Source organism: Macrobrachium nipponense, chromosome 7 (assembly GCF_015104395.2).
Source record: "Macrobrachium nipponense isolate FS-2020 chromosome 7, ASM1510439v2, whole genome shotgun sequence".
In the NCBI taxonomy this organism is placed as follows: domain Eukaryota; kingdom Metazoa; phylum Arthropoda; class Malacostraca; order Decapoda; family Palaemonidae; genus Macrobrachium; species Macrobrachium nipponense.
The window spans coordinates 108,704,679-108,724,537 of NC_061109.1; the positions used below are offsets into that span (position 1 = coordinate 108,704,679).

General features: G+C 43.9%; 2 protein-coding genes across 2 annotated transcripts in view; both read left to right on the plus strand.

The window, feature by feature from the left end:
- Positions 1-19,859, plus strand: part of LOC135217278 (small ribosomal subunit protein eS27) — a 205,202-nt gene that overhangs the window by 101,270 nt on the left and 84,073 nt on the right. The gene's annotated exons all lie outside the window — the stretch shown is intronic.
- The window catches only part of LOC135217221 (uncharacterized), a 75,298-nt gene continuing 55,919 nt past the window's right edge, over positions 481-19,859 (plus strand). Inside the window, exons 1-2 of the mRNA XM_064252951.1 lie at positions 481-839; positions 18,649-18,722. Of these exons, the coding sequence (XP_064109021.1) occupies positions 734-839; positions 18,649-18,722 (180 nt within the window). The 5' untranslated portion in view covers positions 481-733. The remainder of the gene's footprint in view (positions 840-18,648; positions 18,723-19,859) is intronic.

Consider the following 19,859-nt stretch of genomic DNA (forward strand, 5'->3'; position numbering starts at 1 on the left):
TTTACCTCCCAGTCGCCGCGCGCGCGCCTGTCGGACAAGCAGATTAACTACCGAACCCCTTGTTCGAGAAAGCTTACGACCTATCCAGCTGCCGCTAGTACCTTCCTATTGTAAAAGGGACCTCAGGTTTGTATAGTTAGGAAAAATGCAATTTTGGACAAATTGTCATATTGTAAATACCTACCTGAACACCTAAATGACACCCACCCTCCTCCCCTCGTCAAATGATTAATGATTAGCAATTGACGTAAGTAGTCACTGTCGGCCGGTTGCTGGTGGCAGCATTGCCAACCATGGACAGGTGACTTGGTAACAATGATTACATGCAGTGTTGGTAATGCTGGCAGTTAAAATTTTACCTAAGTGTGGGTAATTTTGTGGGGTGTTGTTCGGGCTGGTCAGATGACCAGGGCTAATTCAGGTGTTAGGTAGGTATTACAATATTAGTTTTAATATGAAAACTCCATATCATAAGGAACAAGGATGTCAAAGGATTATAGTACAAGGATGCACTGTAACCTACTTTTCTCAACTGAGACATGCTTTGCCCCCTCTTGGAACCCCTTATCTGTCCTGACCTAAAATGCTGCAGCATCCCATAGAGTAAATTAGAGACCCAGCTTTTGCCATCTTTAACCCAACTAATCCTGAATTGATCCCCTAACCTAACCTAGAACACCACAAATGATAAAGAACTTCAGTCTAATTGAAGAGTTAATTTTGCTCCACAGACATGGATAATAATGAACAGTCCCAGGCAGTCCTACCTGTAGAAGTTGATGAGGAGAAGGACTCTTTAGCAAATAAGACAGCAGAAATCTCAGAGAAGCCTCCAAGTGGTGAGTTTATTTTTTGTTTTGCTGAAAAGGAAACAGTTTTTGTGATGATGATGATATTTTTGTTACAGTAATACAGTGGAACCTCGGTTTTCTTACATAATCCGTTCAGGACCCTTCCATGAAAACTGAAACATACGAAAACTGAAACAATAGTTCCTATAAGGAATAATGTAAATAGAATTAGTGCATTCCTGACCCCCAAGATATTAACAAAAAATACATTTTACAGGGAATAAACACAGTTTTAAACACAGAAGAGAATAAGAAATAGATATATGTAAATGAATAATGAAATGAACAATGACCATTTAACATTAGTCTTACCTTTATGGAAGATTCTTGTTAGTGTATGGAAGACTGAGAGGATGGGAGAGGGAGGAGGAGAGGTTACTGTTTGGAAGGGGAATCCCCTCCAGAAGGACTTCGGTTATCACGAAAGCTTCTGGGGTTACTTCTCTACGTCTTTTAGTGGTACTGTCTGATGTTACTTCCCCACTTTGTTTTTTACTGGCACTAGGACCAGCCTCAGAGTCACTGGAACCCTGCTGAATAAGAAAATTGTCCAGAGACATTTGTTTCTGACATCTCTTTAAAATTTGCCTGATTGCTTCACTCAGTACATCCGTGACCAGCACAAACAAAAATGGGCTTAATGCTGAACCCTGGTGTAATCCAACACTAACTTCAAAGTGTTCTGTTTCCCCTACTGCTGTTATCACATTTGTACGCGTTCTTTGATATATCATCTCAACCAGCCTAACCACCTTTCTGGGACTTTCCTTTTCCTTAAACACCAAAACATCACTTCTCATGGGATTCCATCATATGCTTTCTCTAGGTCTATGAATGCACAATAGAGCTCCTGGTTTCCCTCTAACCTCTTTTCCTGTAGCTGTCTTACTATGAAGATAGCATCCACCATCCCTCTTCCTCTCATGAATCCATACTACTGTTTCCCGATCTTTATAATCTCTCTTAATCTCTCATCCAGTACTCTCTCTAAAGCTTTCAATCCATGCTCTGTTAGTTTAATACCCCTGTAGTTACCACAATCAACATCTCCCTTCTGCTTGCATATATTTGCCAGTAGACTCTCCTCCCAATCCATTGGCATTTCTTCCTCTTCACATATAGTTTTTAATAAATCCAGCATCCATTTCTCCCCCTCTATACCTAGTAATTTGAGCATTTCAATTTGGAACTCCGATGGACCTGGTGATTTACCATACTTCATTTTCCTTAATGCTCTCTTCATTTCTGTATCCTGTATTTCCCTCAATGGTCCTTCCACCCTCTGTGCTTCCCCCATCTCTCTCTCATTTCCAGTATTTAGCAGTTGTTCAAAATACTCTCGCCATCTCTTCTTGATGTCTTCCTCCCTATACAATATATTTCCATCACTATCCTTGATGACACCCAATACGCCCACATTTTGTCACCGCCTTTTACTCAAGTTTGAAATCTTATAGATATCCTCTTCTCCTTCTCTTGTTCCTAGTCTTTCATTCAACTGCTTGCCTCTATTTCCTCATCTCTATACCTTTCTTTTGCACCCTGTGCATGCCTTACTTTCTAGTCCTTAAATGCTGTTGATTTTCTTTTAATTGATTCTATCACCTCTCAATTCCACCACCACTTTTCTCCTCTCAACACTCCATATCCACTGGTTCTTCCCACCATTTCCACTAGTTCCTCTGCTTCTCCCACACATATTTCTCTCATGTCTGCCTAGATATTTTCCACTCTATTACCCTGTCCAAATTCTATGTTCCCCTTTTCTTCCTTTAAGGTTCCAAATCTTAATTCTAGATCTCTTTCTCTTCTTGGGTTTCCTACCTCTCATTTTAAAGTCCATCACCACCAACCTATGCTGTTTAACACACGCTTCTCCCAAGATCACTTTTGCAGTTTCACATTGCTTTTGTCGGCTCCTCTAACCCAGGATGTGATCTATTCGGCTCTGCACTCCTCCACTTTCATAAGTTATCAATAACTTATCAATTACTTATTTAACTTCTGAAACCATATGTTCATACAGGTTTTTCAAAACTCTGAGCCATCTCCAATAAGTAATCCCCATCCTCATTTCTAATTCTAAACCCATGGCCTCCGTGTACCTCCTTATTCCCATATCTTCTCTTTCCCACCCTGCCATTCATATCAGCTCCTACTATTAGTTTCTCCTCTTTCACTGTTTTAATGGCAGCCTCAAACTCTTGTCTCAATAATTCTTTCTCTTGCTCTTGGCAACCCATCTGAGGAGCGTATGCTGATATTATATTCACTACCTTGTCCCCTATTATTATTGGAATCTTTAAAAGCCTATCATTTACTCTCTTTACTTCTACTACTTTTTCCTTCCAGTTGTTACTTACTATAATTCCAATTCCATTTCTTCCCTCTCGTGACCCACTGTAATACAGCTTATAACCATTTCCTATCTCTCTGGTTCCACTCCCTTTCCACCTAGTCTCCTGCATACACAAGAAATCTACCCTCCTCCTCTCCATCACATCTACTATCTCCCTCTGTTTACCTGTTAGAGTACCTATGTTCCACGTAATTGCTCTTATCTTCCTCTCTTTCACTGACTTCTTTGGCCGCAGTCATGAACCCTGTGGTACCCCTCGCCCATTTATTTACTAAGAGCAGTGATTGTTGCAGGCATTTTCTCACTGAGGTAGGCATGCAACTTCTTCTAACACTTTGCTGTGAGTTCTATCTTAAATTCTATAGTGTTTCTCACCTTTTTTGCAGTAGGGCTAGCACTTGGAACTTTCTTTGGCCCCATGATTGCTTATTTAGCAGTTGCACTTGAATAAAAAAAGCACAAAAGCAGCATGGGTCACAAAAGATGGGATGCTTTGTTTGGGTGCTCAATACAGGGCCCGGTCACATGCTGGGCCCTGGATGGAGTGTTTCTGAGTGTATGAAAACCGAGACAAAATTTCATAGAAAAAGTGTATGAAAACCGAAAGATATGAAAAGAGAGGCATATGAAAACCGAGGTTTGACTCTACATACCTATTCACCCAGAATCGAGAACGTTCCTGAGGTTCATTTTCCAGTTCAGGGCTCTTTGCTTCAGCTTTTCCACAGCTCCCCTGGTGTTCATGTGTGTCTTAGTCCCTGTGGTAAAGTGGCTACATTTAATAAGGGTGAAGATCTCACACTACCTTGATGTCTGGCTTGTTCTATCTCAGACAATGTTGAAATGTATGGAGGACCTGCAGGAAACCCTGACATTACCCCTAGAACTGCATCTTCTAATAAATTTATAGAAGTCCCAATTAGTCCCTTCTCAATAGATAGTATACTTGGGGATAAGGATCAACTCTCTAGCTTTTCGGCTTTCCCCTCCCCAAAAGGATCAACTCCTGTCTTCAGATAATAAAGAAGTTTCTCTCCCTTCAGTCTTGCTTGGCATAGGGTTGGATGAGCCTTCTGGGGAATTGCTCATCCATCAAACAATTCATAACTTTGGGTCGGTTGCACATCAGAAACCTGCAATTATTTGAGATGAATCTCCTACTGTTAAAGTTAGCTATATCTCCCCACCGATTAGGCGAGTCAGCATTCAGACAAAAAATCAAATAGCTGGCCGGATGACTGTCTAGTTTACTTGTCCTCCACCAGGTGTGTTTCGAATAATTTACCTCTTGTCAGAATTCTCCTTGCCGCCATTGATGTTAGGCGATTGTTGGTATTCTATGAAGTTTGGCTGCTTTACACCTGTTTATGGTATTGTATAATCACATTTTCCTAGGATATCTTCCACCGGAAGCAACACCAGTAATATCAGGCTATGGTGTAACCATGATATTGAAATTAGAAGTTGATCAACATTTCGTTTGTACTTGCAAGGGTACAGAGTGTCATCTTGGAACTACTAGATGTGAAGAATGTAGGGAATTGTTCTGAGAAATGTATGCCTGAATATGTCAGATATAGGAAAGATAGGGAACTAATAGATTGTGAAGGTAATTACTTAGGTTAGGACTTAAACCTGTCAGTTCTATCCTACTTATTGTCTCTTCATCCGCAGCTGTCCCTGCTCAGACTAGGCATTTTGGTAGCAGTAGTATTGACTTCCTTTGTAGCTCCACCTTCTGCTCCCCATTAGGTTCAGGAAAAGCGTAATGAGAAGTTAGAACATAACAGTAAACCTATTTTTAGTTCTAATACAAGTTGAACTGGGTTCCTGACGGGAACATTCCGAATCCCTCCATAGTGTGTGTGCTCTTTTTTGTGTTCCCTGTTAGAAGTAAGGTGTTGGTGCCCTTGTCTGTATTTAGCCCGAGCATAGGACTGCCCTGTGACAGTTGGTAATGTCATTTCTTGGGACGATGGAGTTCTGTACCCTCCAATATCTACTTCACCCTTTTCATGGTTTGAATCTTGTTTAAAGTGTTTGCCTAAGGACTATTCTGTTAAAGCGTTTGCATAAGGACCGTTTCGGTAAGCTTTAATCCCCCGTCCATAGGCTCATTCTGCCATCGTCAACACCAAGTTTGAGGTGTTAGCATGCATAGGATTAATGATATATAATATAGGTATAGACAATTTTATTGAGATGATATTGTATCTGTAGCTAGTTTTACACATTTAGATATGTCAACTCACTCGACTGTTTATCGCTCTCATGTTTTGGTTATTCTAAATTCTTGTCTGCTAACATATTCCTCGTTCTTCGTAATGCTTGTGTTTATTCCTTGCCTGCTTTCTCGTCAGCTATTGGCAAATCTCATACTACTGCCTTGATTAATGTTTCTCTTTCAATTCTACAATGTCTGTAGTTCTCTCCAAGTTAGATATTATTCTAGCTTCAGAACTTTCTAATGAAGTTTCATATACGTACTAGTACGTTCGCTTTTGGAGGAGGTGGGAGAGTCGTTGTAGCTCCTCTCCCACCGCCTCCCAACCTTTCCCATGTTCTGGCGCTTCTTTTCCTTTCCCTCAGTCGACTTGTGTGGATGTAGTTGACTCGTGTGGACTTTGCCGAGTCCTGAGTCACTTAAACTGTCTTACTTTCATCAAGTCGTGGTGAATACGGTACAGAACTCAGCGCCTCTGTCACCTCTTATCAAGAAGTGTCGCTTTCTGTCGCCAAGGGTTGCGGAAAAAGAGCAATCCTTTAAGCTCTTGTTTACCTCCTGTCACCCGCTGGCAGAAGAAGAGTTTGAAATGGAGTTGGAGGAACTTGTTCAGGCTGGTCGGCGTTTGTTGCAACATTGCGCTTTGCTGTATCTTCATTTGGTTGAGGAAAGAGGCTGCATAGAGAATATATCTTGCTTGTCTTAGCATATTTCAGTGCCCTCTAAATATTTGGGAAGACAGCCAATGCTTTCTCCTATTAGAGAGCATTTCGTAATTTTTCTCGTCCTCGGGCACACAAACCTCCCTTTAGGTCTGTCTTAGCTTGTTGTCTTGTGTCTTTTTAAAGTCACGGAGAGCCGAAGACTGCCTCTTGCGGTACGAATGCTTATTGGTCCTTTAACCGTCTTTAGTAGGAGATTCGCTTTCTTTCTCTTTCCTGTGGGGAAATGAACTTGAGACTGACAGACATACTGATGGAGTTTCAGTCTAGCTTGTTGAGTTGTTACCTTTTACTTAGCTACGTTGTCTCGTCTCTGTGACTGCTTAGAGAGGTGGAGACGCCAACCCAGTGAGTTTGTGAAGCCAGCTTATACTCAGTATTGGTAGTCTTGTTTTATACCTTCCAGAGATAAGTGCAGACTAAGGTTCTGGGATAGGGACAGTTGCAACCTCCTAACATGCATGGAGAGACTTGGGACCAGTACCTTACATGGTGGAGACAGTGAAGGGCAGTTGTGATTCTTTTTGGTTGTCCTCCACTGGTTTGATCGCCCTCTTATAGCTTCCTTTGTCTTCAGCAGAAATCTCTCATAAGTCTCGTTTTAGTAGGAGATTGTATATAGAGGGAATGATAGTCCAAGGGTAATTCTTTAGGACGAGCTCCATAGGTAATTGGAGATATTCTTGGACGTTTAGAGACTGAATAACAGAAAGTGTCTGCCCACATATTTTTTGGTTTTCTACCATGGTTTTAGTGCCTTTCCAAAGAACAGTCAGACTTGTGGTATACATGCAGAATGTATTCTACTTACCAATACATCCACACTCATGCAAGTTCCTTCAAGATGTTTTTACAAGAAGGTATTGCTGTTCTGTGTACTTTGTTTGGGTTATTGTGCAGCCCTCTATAAGTATTGTCAGGGACTTGTTGCCCATTGGTGGATGGTGTAGACTTTAGGAGCAAGACACTTCCACTGAATCAGTGATTCAAGTTGGCCAACTTTGTCAACATTATTCCAAAGGCCAAGGACCTGTTGCTTCTTCTGGCCCAATTTCTATGCATTATATTTTTAATTTTCTATATCCCCATTCTTCTCTAGTGATGTGGGGATGATACTTATTATGCATGCTTGTCGGTCAAAGATGAATAGGCATGTGCTGCTTGAAGAATTTTAGGCCTGAAGGAAACTTCCTATATGGTAAGGGCGTCTTTTCGGATAATCATGCTCAATTAATGTACAGTTTCAGCGTAAGAATTACAACTTACAAATAACGTTCATTAAATTTGTAAGTAATCCAGAACCATCTTTGGCTCCAGGACTGTAGGAGGGACTCTGTAACCAAGAATTGTCCATTTTGTTTTTAAACCCAAGTCTAGGTTTTGGTCTTTTCCCTCTGTCATGCAACACAAACAGAGTTTAACTAGTGTCATTACACTTTCATGCAACTTAGAATGGTCAGCATTACACCTGGTAAAACTTTTTAGATGTCAGGGCAGTGGAAAGACATCAGGATGCTTAGCAGGTTTATTCCCGGTCAGAAACAAAGTCTTTGTGGGAGTTTGCTGCTTTGAGTGCAAATGAAACAACATATTGGGTTGATCATTCATTCTGTGGAAGGACAGTGTTTTGGGCTATTGGGGATTCAGGAAGAACAAACTGCCTAGAAGGACCTTTACGTCCATAAGTTCGGGACTTGGGTGTGGGATTTAAGGAGCACTCATTTAGACTTACTAGCTTGTAGATGAACAGGGACATCCAAATGATTACTACTACTTTGATGTCCCTCAGGCTTGAGCAGTGGATGTTTCCTGAAATTTGGCCTAATTCAGACTTATAGGCCTGCCCCTCGTCTCTTTTCGCCATGGGCCTTCTGAAGGAGAGGGAGCTGTGGTGCTTGTTTACCTCTAAGGGAGTTATGTCCACATAGAAGTCCACACTGTTGTTCTCTCCTTTGGACAAGACATATCTTTTTCCACAGTCAACAGTAAGAGACCTTCTGACAGATCTTCAGAGTAAGTCCTCAACAGATTTATTGACTCAGTCAGCAAAGAAACAGGAGCCAGTATCCTCGGCGTACAAGTCGGTCTCTCCTCTTCAGCCTCGCCCCTTTCGTGGAGGCAGAACTGGTCATCGATCTAGGCCTAGATCAAACTTGCAGCCAGGCTACAGATCAGTTAGGAAGACAAATATCAAAACTACCAACAAGCAATGAGTCATGCGTCTTCCGTGTTCCCGTAGGAGCAAGGCTCCATTATTTCTGGAGGGAATGGAGCAATAGAGGTGCAGATCCTTGTGTGGTTCAGGTGTTTAGGGAGGGCTATTTCATCTCTCTCCTACAAAAGCTGGAGTTGTCCAGTTTTCAGATAACGTTAACACAACAGCATACTCGGCAGGATCCGAGAGGCGTTTAGCCCTCTCTCAAGAGGTTCAGTCTCTTATCCACAAAAGAGCAGTAGAATTAGTAGTAGATCACAGCTCAGAGGGTTTCTACAACCAACTCTTTGTAGTCCCCATATCATTTGGGGGTTGGAATCCTGTCCTAGACGTCAGCGCTCTGAATCAGTGTATTGTAAAAACAAAGTTTCGTGTGGAGACAAGTGCTTCTATCCTAGCTTCTCTTCATTCAGAGGATTGGATGATGACTCTGGATGTGGAAGATGCATACTTCCATATCCCCATACACCCAGTCAAGGAAACTTCACTTTTTATTCGAAGACAAGGTATGTATATAAATTCAGAGCCCTATGTTTCAGTCTGACGACTGCGCCCCAAGTTTTCACAAGGGTCTTGGCCCTGTTTAGCCGAAGTGCTACACTTGATGGGGATAAACGCCTCTTTTTACCTAGCCAACTGGCTTCTATGCTCTCCCTCAAAGGAACAGTGCATGGGGGACTTGAGAAAACCTTTTGCTCGGACTCAGGACCTGATAATAATAATAAATGCCCAAAAATCCCAGCTGGTTCTGTCTCAGAGAATTCAATATTTTAATATGATTCTGGACTCAAACTTTTCTGGCTTTTCTACCACCCAAGATTCCACTTGCCTAGACACGGTACAAGAATTCTTGAATCGGAGGTCCTGCTCAGCCCTTCAGTGGATGAGCCTTCTAGGAATTCTTTCTTCAGTGGAACCATTTGTCAAGCTAGGCAGGTTACACATGTGCCCTCTGCAACTTTATTTGAAGGTCCTCTGGTCCAGAAAGACGCAGGAAGATGGTCCAGAAAGACGCAGGAAGACTCGTTCGTTTTCCCTATCTCCGATGAGATAAAGTTGGATCTCGGATGATGGTGGTCCAAGGACAGGATACTGGAAGGAAAATCACTATGACAGAAGAACCCAGACCTGAAATTGTACTCCGACGCATGGGACCTAGGATGGGGAGCCATCCTGGAGTCGCAAAAGACATCGGGTATTTGGTCGGCGGAACAAAGAACCCTACACATCAAAGTGAAGGAACTGTTGGCGATCATCCTCGGTCTGCAACACTTTGCTCGACAGGTTTCGGAAAAGATAATGGTGGTATTTGCGTACAACACGACAGCACTGTCATACATTCGCAGACATGGAGGCATGCGCTCCTTCTCTCTTTATCAGACAGCGAAAGAACTCCTGATGTGGGTGGAACAGCGAAGAGTAACGATTCTTACTTGCTTTGTTCAGGGCAGAATGAATGTCTTGGCAGACAAACTCAGCAGACAAAACCAAGTGCTTTTAGCAGAGTGGACACTAGAGCTCCAGGACTCGCAAAAGACATCGAGTATTTGGTCGGCGGAACAAAGAAACCTACACATCAACGTGAAGAAACTGTTGGGAATCTTCCTTGGTCTGCAACACTTTGCTCGACAGGTTTCGGGAAAGATAATGGTGGTATTTGCGGATAACACAACAGCACTGTCGTACTTTCGCAAACAAGGAGGCACGTGCTCCTAACCTCTTTATCAGACAGCGAAAGAACTCCTGATGTGGGTGGAACAGCGAAGTGTAACAATTCTTACTCGCTTTGTTCAGGGCAGAATGAACGTCTTGGCAGACAAACTCAGCAGACAAAACCAAGTGCTTTTAGCAGAGTGGACACTAGAGCTCCAGGTGTGCTGCATTGGCGACAGATGCTATGCTGCAAGATTGGACAGGGCTGAACCTATACATGTTCCCACAGTTCGCAATGATTCGAGAGGTGATGAATAAGTTTATGAGTCATCAAAATGTATCCATGACTCTTGTAGCTCCATTCTGGGCGAGGAAGTAGTGGTTTCATACAATCAACTTACCTGTCAGATATATACATAGCTAAGACTCCGTCGTCCCCGACAGAAATTCAAATTTCGCGCCACTCGCTACAGGTAGGTCAGGTGATCTACCGGCCTGCCCTGGGCGGCAGGACTAGGAACCATTCCCGTTTTCTACTCATATATTCTCTGTCGCCGGTGGTATCAACATCGTTGCTGCCACCTCCTGACTGGAATTTGCTTTTCTAGACAATTGATCTTCTTTTTGTGGACTTTTGGTGACGTACCTGGATCGTTGTTTTGGCATTCGCTACTGTGGACTGGATTTGGACTTGCTTTTGATTTTTCTTCAAGAATGTCTGATTCAAGTGGTTGTGTGAGAGTGTGTGTGAATGTAGGCTGCAAGGTGAGGATACCGAAGGCTTCGGTTGATCCTCACACTGTATGTTGCAAATGTAGAGGTTTTGACTGTTCTATTTCTAACACCTGTCATGAATGTGAGAGGTTGAATGTTGAGGAATGGAAGACTCTAACTTCTTACTTGAAGAAGTTAGAAAGGGATAGAGTCAGAAGGGCGGCATCTAAGGGTGCGGGTAGTAGTACAAGGCCTATTGAGCCTTTTAATGATTCTAACTCATCTCTTAACTATGCATTTGATTCTAATTCTGTATCAGGGCCCTCACTGGCTTTACATTCAGATTCGGCCTCGGAAATTGCTGACTGAAAGCTACTCTTCACAGGATGAAATCCAAAATGGCTGCCATGAAAGGTAAGGATTGTGAAAGTGACTATTTTAGTGAAGTGAGTGTCCCCAGTGTTGTGGAGGGGGCGTCTGATCGTCTCTGCGACGCTCCCAGGCCTAGACCTCTTCCAAGCTCCCAAGCCCAGAGGAGAAGGAAAGTCGAAAGCCGTTCGGAGGTTGTGGAGAATTCCCCCCGGTCAGGCGTCCCTTCAGCAGGCTCTGTAAATAGACAGACTGCTCAGGACCGCTATAGGAAAAGCGTCCTCAGAGAGTGCTTCTCTTCGTCCGCCTCTCCCTCTCCTAAACGAGGGTGGAAGGATTCGGACCTGTCCAGGCCCCTGAAAAGGCACTGGAAAGATCCTGTTTTGGATTCTAGCCCCGAACGCTTTTCGGAAGAAGCGCCTCCTTCGATCAAGAAGGCTAAGAGGGTTTTGACGTCCCATGGCTTGGACAAAACTCCTTCGAGGTCTCCCTCTCCCGTTCAAGAAGACGCCTGGAGAAGCTTCCAAGAGGATCATTTTTGGCTGTGCAAGAACAGTTATCCGCCTTTGGTAGGAGTCCTTTCGAAGGATCCCCCTCGTAGAAAAGACGTGAGGCTTCCTGTCAAGAAGTCTCGTCTTCCTTCTCCCGCCAGGAGTGAGGCTCCTGTGGGACGTGAGGCGTTTGAGATCTATTCTGATAGAGACTCTTTGGACGATTTTGAAGCGCCAAAGCGCGAGGTTTCCTCCAGACGAGAAGCGTCTTACAGGATTAAAGCGCCAGACAAGCGAGAAACGCTTTACAGGCGCGAGGATATATCCAGACGTGATACGTCTGCCAAACCAGCAGCGTCAGCCGAGCGCGAGGACGCAGCCAGGCGCGAGGATTCAGCCAGGCGCGAGGATTCAGCCAGGCGCGAGGCGCCAGACAAGCATTATCCATACAAGGATATAGCAACAGAAAGGCGCGAGGCGCCAGCCAGGCGCGAGGCGTCAGTCAGACGCGAGATTTTAGAGAGGCGCGAGGCATCAGTCAGGCGCGAGGCACCAGCCAAGCGCGAGGAGTCAGCCAGGCGCGAGGCGCCAGCCAGGCGCGAGGCGCCAGCCAGGCGCGAGGCGCCAGCCAGGCGCGAGGAGCTCTATACATGCTCTTAGCCCCTCTCCTATTAGGAGTTTGTCTCCCGTAGAGGGAGTTATTGGGCAGGAAGACCCGGAACGGGAATTGACTTCTCCTTCTGATCCTATATTGGAAGAGGACTCAGAAGACGAGACTCACGGCAGAGAAGGGCTGTCTAACTATAAAGTTTGACAGCTCTTACCTCCTGCAGGAATACGGAGATGCATTGATCCCTGCCGCTCCTCCTTCTCCTCGTTCACTTTTTTCATGCTCTAAGACGCCGAAGTCGTCGGCTTTTTTGAAGATGAGGCCGACGATTTCTATGAAGAGAGCTCTTCAGTCGCTGGATAGCTGGATGCTAACCAAGAAGGAGCTAGTCAGAACGGTGTTTTGCATGCCTCCCGCTAGACTTACGGGCAAGAGAGGTATTTGGTACCAGACTGGGGAGAATATGGGGCTCACTCTCCCAGCTTCGGCTGAAGCTGACTTTTCCAGTCTGGTAGATGCATCCAGGAGACATAGCCTTCATACTGCTAAGATAACTTGGGGTCTTTCGGAGTTGGATCATCTCCTCAAGGGACTTTTTCACATTTTGGAAGTCTTCAACTTCCTAGATTGGTCCCTTGGGGTGATGTCCAAGAAGGCTCATGCCTCGGAAGGACTCGATCCGGACGTACTCCTTGCAATATTGTCGTGTATAGACAAGGCGGTACAGGACGGCTCAGGGGAAGTCTCTTCCTTATTTGGAGCAGGTCTCTTGAAGAAGAGATCTGTTTTTAGCGCTTTTTTGACTAAAGCGGTATCCCATTCGCAAAGGGCAGCCTTGTTATTCGCTCCCAGGTCTGACTTTCTGTTCCCTTCGCAGTTGGTGAGGGACATTTCCCGTTCTCTGACGGAGAAAGCGACACAGGATCTTCTCCTGCAATCATCCAGGAAGAAGAGACCAGTGATGGTGGGAGACAAGAAAGGTGTTTCTACGCCTGTTCGGCCCTTTCGAGGAGGCCCTCCCTCTAGAGCTACCGCTAAAAGAAAAGCGACTGAGAAGAGAGGTAGAACCTCTTTCCGTCCCTTTAAAAGGGGAAAGTGAAGTGGCGCTCCTCCAAACACCAGTAGGTGCCAGGCTCCGGGGATTTGCGGAAGCCTGGACTCTCATAGATACAGACACTTGGTCTATGTCTGTTCTACGGAAGGGATACCTCATTCCTTTCCTGGACAATCCTCCCCTGACGTCAACTCCGCGGGAATTGTCCGCCAATTACAAGGACCCTGTGTTGAAAGATACTCTTCAGCAAATGGTGGATCAGATGTGGGACAAGAGAGCTATAGAGCTAGTGCTGGATCAAAGCTCCCCAGGGTTTTACAATCGTCTTTTCTTGGTTGCGAAAGCCTCGGGGGGCTGGAGACCAGTTCTGGATGTCAGCGCTCTGAACAAGTTTGTTCAGAAACAGAAGTTCTCCATGGAGACTTCTGCATCAGTCCTTGCGGCTCTTCGCCAAGGGGATTGGATGGTGTCTCTGGATCTCCAGGATGCCTATTTTCACGTCCCGATCCATCCTTCGTCGAAGAAGTACCTCCGATTCATGACGGGGGGAAGGATCTTCCAATTCAGAGCCTTGTGTTTCGGCCTGTCTACGGCGCCTCAGGTTTTCACGAGCCTTATGAAAAATGTGGCGAGATGGCTTCACCTGAAAGGAATCAGTATATCTCTATACCTAGACGACTTGGCTCATCAGAGCAAAGTCAGAGAAACAGTGTTTGGAGGACCTGACTGTGACACTAAACCTGATAAAGACCTTAGGATTGCTCGTGAACCTCGAGAAGTCCCAACTGATCCCCAGCCAGAACTTGGTCTATCTGGGGATTCGGATGGATTCTCGGGGTTTTCGAGTATTTCCTTCTCAAGAGAGACTAACAAGAGGTTTAGAGAAAGTCTCTCTCTTCCTAAGGAAGGAACGTACTTCGGCGAGGGAATGGTTGAGCCTATTAGGGACTCTTTCCTCGCTCGAACAGTTCTTTCCTCTAGGAAGACTTCATCTCCGTCCGCTTCAGTTCTTCCTCAGAAGATCGTGGAACATGAAAGACAGGGCTTCTCTCGGACAGTTTTCCCATTCCAGTTCTGATGAAACGCCATTTAGAATGGTGGTTACTCCCACTGAAGGAAAACAAGGGTACTTCCCTAGAAACGCAGAACCCAAACCTTGTATTGTTTTCCGACGCGTCGGAAAAAGGTTGGGGAGCAACTTTGGGAAAGAGAGAGGTGTCAGGCACTTGGAATGCGCTTTCAAGTGTCCTGGCACATAAACTGCAAAGAGCTGTTTGCCGTACACCTAGCCCTAAAGAGCTTCGAACCTTTAGTGAGGAACAAGATAGTCCAAGTGAATGCGGACAATACAACCGCCCTTGCATACATTCGAAAGCAAGGAGGTACTCACTCGTATGCCCTTTACGAGCTCGCAAGAGACCTGCTGTTGTGGACATCTCAAAGGAACATCTCTCTTTTGACGAGGTTTGTTCAAGGAGTAAGGAACGTGAGAGCAGACAGGCTGAGCAGGAGGAACCAGGTCCTTCATACCGAATGGACCCTCCACTCAGAAGTTTGTCGGAATCTCTGGTCTCTTTGGGGGACTCCTCATGTCGACCTCTTTGCCACGTTCCTCTCAAAAAGACTGAAGTCTTTTGTGGGGGCACATAGTAGAAGACCCCAGAGCTCTAACAGTAGACGCCTTCCTGCTAGATTGGTCTCATGTAGACGTTACGCATTTTCCCCCTTTCCCCATTCAAGATTCTGGGGCAAGTGCTCAGGAAGTTTGTGACTTCAAAGGGGACAAAAATGACCCTGATAGCCCCCTTTTGGCCAGCTCAAGAGTGGTTCCCAGAGGTGCTGGAGTGGATGGTAGACTTCCCCAGATCCCTCCCACAAAGGAAGGATCTTCTCAGACAACCACACTTCGAGAGGTTTCATCAAAACCTCCCCGCTCTCGCTCTGACTGCCTTTCGACTATCGAAAGATTGTCAGAGCGAGAGGCTTTTCTAGCAAAGCAGCAAGCTCGATCGCTAGAGCCCGGAGAACTTCCACCATCCGTGTTTACCAATCGAAGTGGGAAGTTTTTTAGAAGGTGGTGTAAGTCGAAGAAGTTGTCCTCTTCCAGATACCTCTGTAACAGAAATCGCTGATTTTCTGTATTTTTGAGAGAAGAATCGCGTCTCTCCGTAGCCACGAATAAAGGGCTATAGGAGTATGCTTTCGGCCGTCTTTAGGAATAGAGGCCTAGATTTGGGAAACGATAAAGATCTACATGATCTGATTAGATCTTTTGAGACCAAGAAATCTAAGATTACTTCTCCCCCTAACTGGAATCTCGACGTGGTACTTAAGTTCTTGTCCTCAGCGAGATTTGAACCCCTGCATTTGGCCTCGTTTCGTGACATAACGAGAAAATGTTTTGTTTCTTTTGTCACTGGCGACGCGAAAAGAGTTAGTGAGCTGCAACTGCCGCCCTTAGTGATAAAGTGGGTTTCAATCTAGATTCAGCCATCTGTTCCTTCAAAGAATTATTCTTGGCGAAGAATGAAAATCCTTCGAATCCCTGGCCGAGAAACTTTGAAGTAAAAGGCTTATCGGGTCTCGTCGGCAGGGAAACCGGAGAGGTCTCTTTGCCCAGTAAAGGGCTTTAAAGTTTTACATACAGAAAAAGAAACAGTTGGGAGGTTCTAGACAAGGTTCTCTGGTGCTCGGTGAAGGATCCATCAAGACCTATGTCTAAGAATGCTTTAGCCTGTTTTTTGTCCCAGGAACGTCATTACGGACGCTCATAAGGCTTGCACGGATGATTCTTTCAAACTCCTGAGAGTAAGAGCTCATGAAGTGAGAGCAGTGGCTACGTCTCTCTCTTTTCAGAGAAACATGTCACTCAAGAATATCTTGGAAGCGACATATTGGAGATGTAATTCTGTGTTTGCTTCTCACTATTTGAAGGACGTTCGTGTGACCTATGAAAAATGTTTTTCTTTTAGGTCCTTTCGTGTCTGCGGGCACAATCCTGGGTACAGGAGCTAACACCAATCCTTAATTAATACATAAGTCTAATAGATATGTTCTAGACTTTCTGCTGAACAAGTGCAGATGCCGCACAGGCGGCCAGTCACTTTCGTTCAGTAAGGAACTCTTGTGATATCTTTTATTAGATGAGTATCAAATTTTTTTTTTGGGGCTGTTCTTTTTTTTTTTTGGGGGGGAAAAATTATTGTGTGCGTGTGCAATTTGGTTTGAGTTATGGTTGTTGCGAAGAGTTTGGGGATAACTCGGAGCAATTTTTAATACGTACTAACATGGTGGTTAGGATCAGGTGGTCGGGATTGGTTGTGTGCTCCTTAATAAGGTGTGTTGTCATATAAGTGGATCAGCACCCATTGAGAAAGTCCTTTCAGGCTCTGCCGAGTAAGTGGATAAGACCCCTTCGCAGACCCACAAGAATTCTTGGCCATAGATCACATATCTCGCTAAAGTTTCTTGAGGTGATGCAGACTACGGGGCAAACACCCACGAAGTCTACCACCTATCAGGTAGGAACCAAGGTTTTATTTATACCTACAACATATGTTGTTTACCTGTCTTTTCCAGAAGTAGCTGTCTCTTACCCTCCACCGAAGGGTGCCAATCAGCTATGTATATATCTGACAGGTAAGTTGATTGTATGAAAATGATATTGTTATAATACAATCAAGTTTCATACATACTTACCTGGCAGATATATACGATTAGGGCCCACCCAGCCTCCCCGCAAGGAGACAGGGGGAAGAGAAAATATATGAGTAGAAAACGGGAATGGTTCCTAGTCCTGCCGCCCAGGGCAGGCCGGTAGATCACCTGACCTACCTGTCCAGCGAGTGGACGCGAAATTTGAATTTCTGTCGGGACGACGGAGTCTTAGCTAAGTATATATCTGCCAGGTAAGTATGTATGAAACTTTATTGTATTATAACAATATCATTTTTCGGACCTCCTCTGTTTAATTATAGACTTTCCCAGACTACTCCCTCAGAAGAGGTCGCTACTCAAACAGCCTCACCTGTACAGGTTCCATCAGGGATTGTTCACTCTGTCTCTGACAGGATTTCAACTGTCAGGCTACTGGTTAGAGCGAAAGGCTTTTCAAGACAAGCTGCAGAAGCCATTGCTAGATGTCTCAGATCTTCTACTACCAAGCTCTACAATTCGAAGTGGTCAGTTTTTAGAAACTGGTGTAGAAGACATAACATCTCTTCTTCTCAAACCACTATTGCACAGATAGCGGATTTTCTGCTATTCTTGAGGTCCTCTAGGAAGTTAGCTTTCAGTACTATTAAAGGGTACAGAGCTATGTTAAACTGTGTTCAAACATAAGAGGTAACGATGTTTGGCACAACAAGGACATGAGCGATCTTATTAGATTCATGGATACTTCCAAGACAATTAAGTCTGGAGCAATTATACAAATTTTGTTGTTGTCAGTTTCATGGACTAGAATGGGTGCGACCAGAAATGGACTGGTATTCCATGAGAGATGTAAAGAGATAAACTCTCTCGTTCCTCTCTCTCGCTCTCTCTTCTCTCTCTCTCTCCATTCTATGCCAAGATTTACTAGTAAGTTTATTGAATCTGATATTAAAAATTTGTAGACTACCATGCAGACCATAGCAAATGATTAGGTAAATTAATTTCTACATTTTCATTAAAGATTATGTATTACATATTAGGGCAAAATATATGGCCGTGACAGTCTAATAAGCCATCGTTAACAAGTCCAGGGCACCGTAAGGTGGATTGTGTGCTCGTATGCTTTTGAATTTCGGTTAGTGACGATTTTCGGTTAATGTCACGCCACCAGGAATGGAACCTCTGTCGGTAACCGGGGCTGCCTGTCCAAACAGTAACTTTTCCCAGGTGTTTACTTAATCAAAGAAAGAACTTATACTTTTTTGGATGCTTGTGTATTGACTCCCCTCCCCTTCCCCAAGTTTGTACTCCTCAGCCCATAGTCTTACAGTAGCTGGAAATAATCTTTTGCTTTCTCCCATGCAAAGAGTGATTCAGACTATGGTTAATGGATCTGTCATTCATATGCAAACTATTCAATAATAATATTTGCCCCTATTGCACTCCCTTCCTTTTATGATATGTTGCTTGTTCCATGCAAAAGAATGAAACTAGCAGTTCCTTCCTGTCCATAAGTAGAACAAAGTTGCAACTGCACAATCACTTAGTGGATGGTATTCTGGCACTTCATCTTCCATATATGTACAAAATTTCAGAAGTTAACATATCTGGAGGAGTTTGACTGCTAATTAAATCATATGGTAATTGATGGGTATGTTTGAGAAATTTACTTTTTATTCTAAAAATTACAGTTTTGTACCCCAACTGGATTCCATTTTGTAACTTCTTTCAGATGAAGAATTTGAGTGGGAGGAATACCTAGAAGAGACACAAACGGAAGCTGTGCCACCCTCTGCCTTTTATCATGTAAGTACCTAGATCATTTACTTAAAACCACCAAATCTTTGTAAAATAGCCTTCTTCCTGTGATTGAAAAAAAAGAAAAGCTGATAAAGCAGCTACAGTGAAATTAATTGTATGTCTCACAGAAATGCTCAGTCATCAGTAAAAGTTAAATGATTGGTAAAGTTAAATAGTATTTATATGGAACCAAATAATTTTCTTTTTTATAAAAGCAACTACCAATTAATTACTTAGCTAACGATTAGCCTTGCATGGCATCCTAAATTCAAAAATTCTCAAGCAAGTTACTGTTGCAATGTGGTGATGGGTCCCACGCACCACAACGAGAAGTTGCAAGCGACAGAAGCCGGTAGCGTCATTCTTATTCATTCCGCGCAACCAACAAGACGTCCTACTCCCGAGTTCATGTTCACTGCTTTCTCGATTGCTTGACGAAGTCGGTGATGTACCCGCTTTTGTTGGTTTTACGTTTGTTGCTTTCAACTTGGATGCTGTACCTGCATTAGTTTTTCTCTTCTGTTAGCTCAGAATATTAGTATGCCTGACTCTATTGCTTCCAGTCTTCACTACAATAAGATTAGATTGACCAAGCTGTGCTATGATGCACACACTAGTTGCAGTAAGTGTAGAGGACAGGTGCATACTGCAGAATGTATTCTGCTTACCTTACATCCACAGTCATGGAGGTTCCTTCAAGATGTTTTTACAAGAAAGTATGGCTGTTCTGTGCACTTTGTTTGGGTTAGTGTGCACTTTGAGTTAGTGTCGACTTTAGGAGCAAGACACTTCTACTGAATCAGTAATTCAAATTGGCCAACTCTGTCAACAGTATTCCAAAGGCCAGGGACCTGTTGCTTCTTCTGACCCATTTCTATGCATTATATTGTTAATTCTCTATATCCCCATTCTTATCTAGTGATGTGAGGATGATACTTATTTATGCATGCTTGTCGGTCAAAGATGAATAGGCATGTGCTGCTTGAAGAATTTTAGGCCTGAAGGAAACTTCCTATATGGTAAGGGCTTTTCCTCATTAGGAAACTTGGCCTCACTAGGGATGTTTTCAGATAATCATGCTCAATTAATGAACAGTTTCAGCGTAAGAATTACGACTTACAAATAAAGTTGATTAAATTTTAA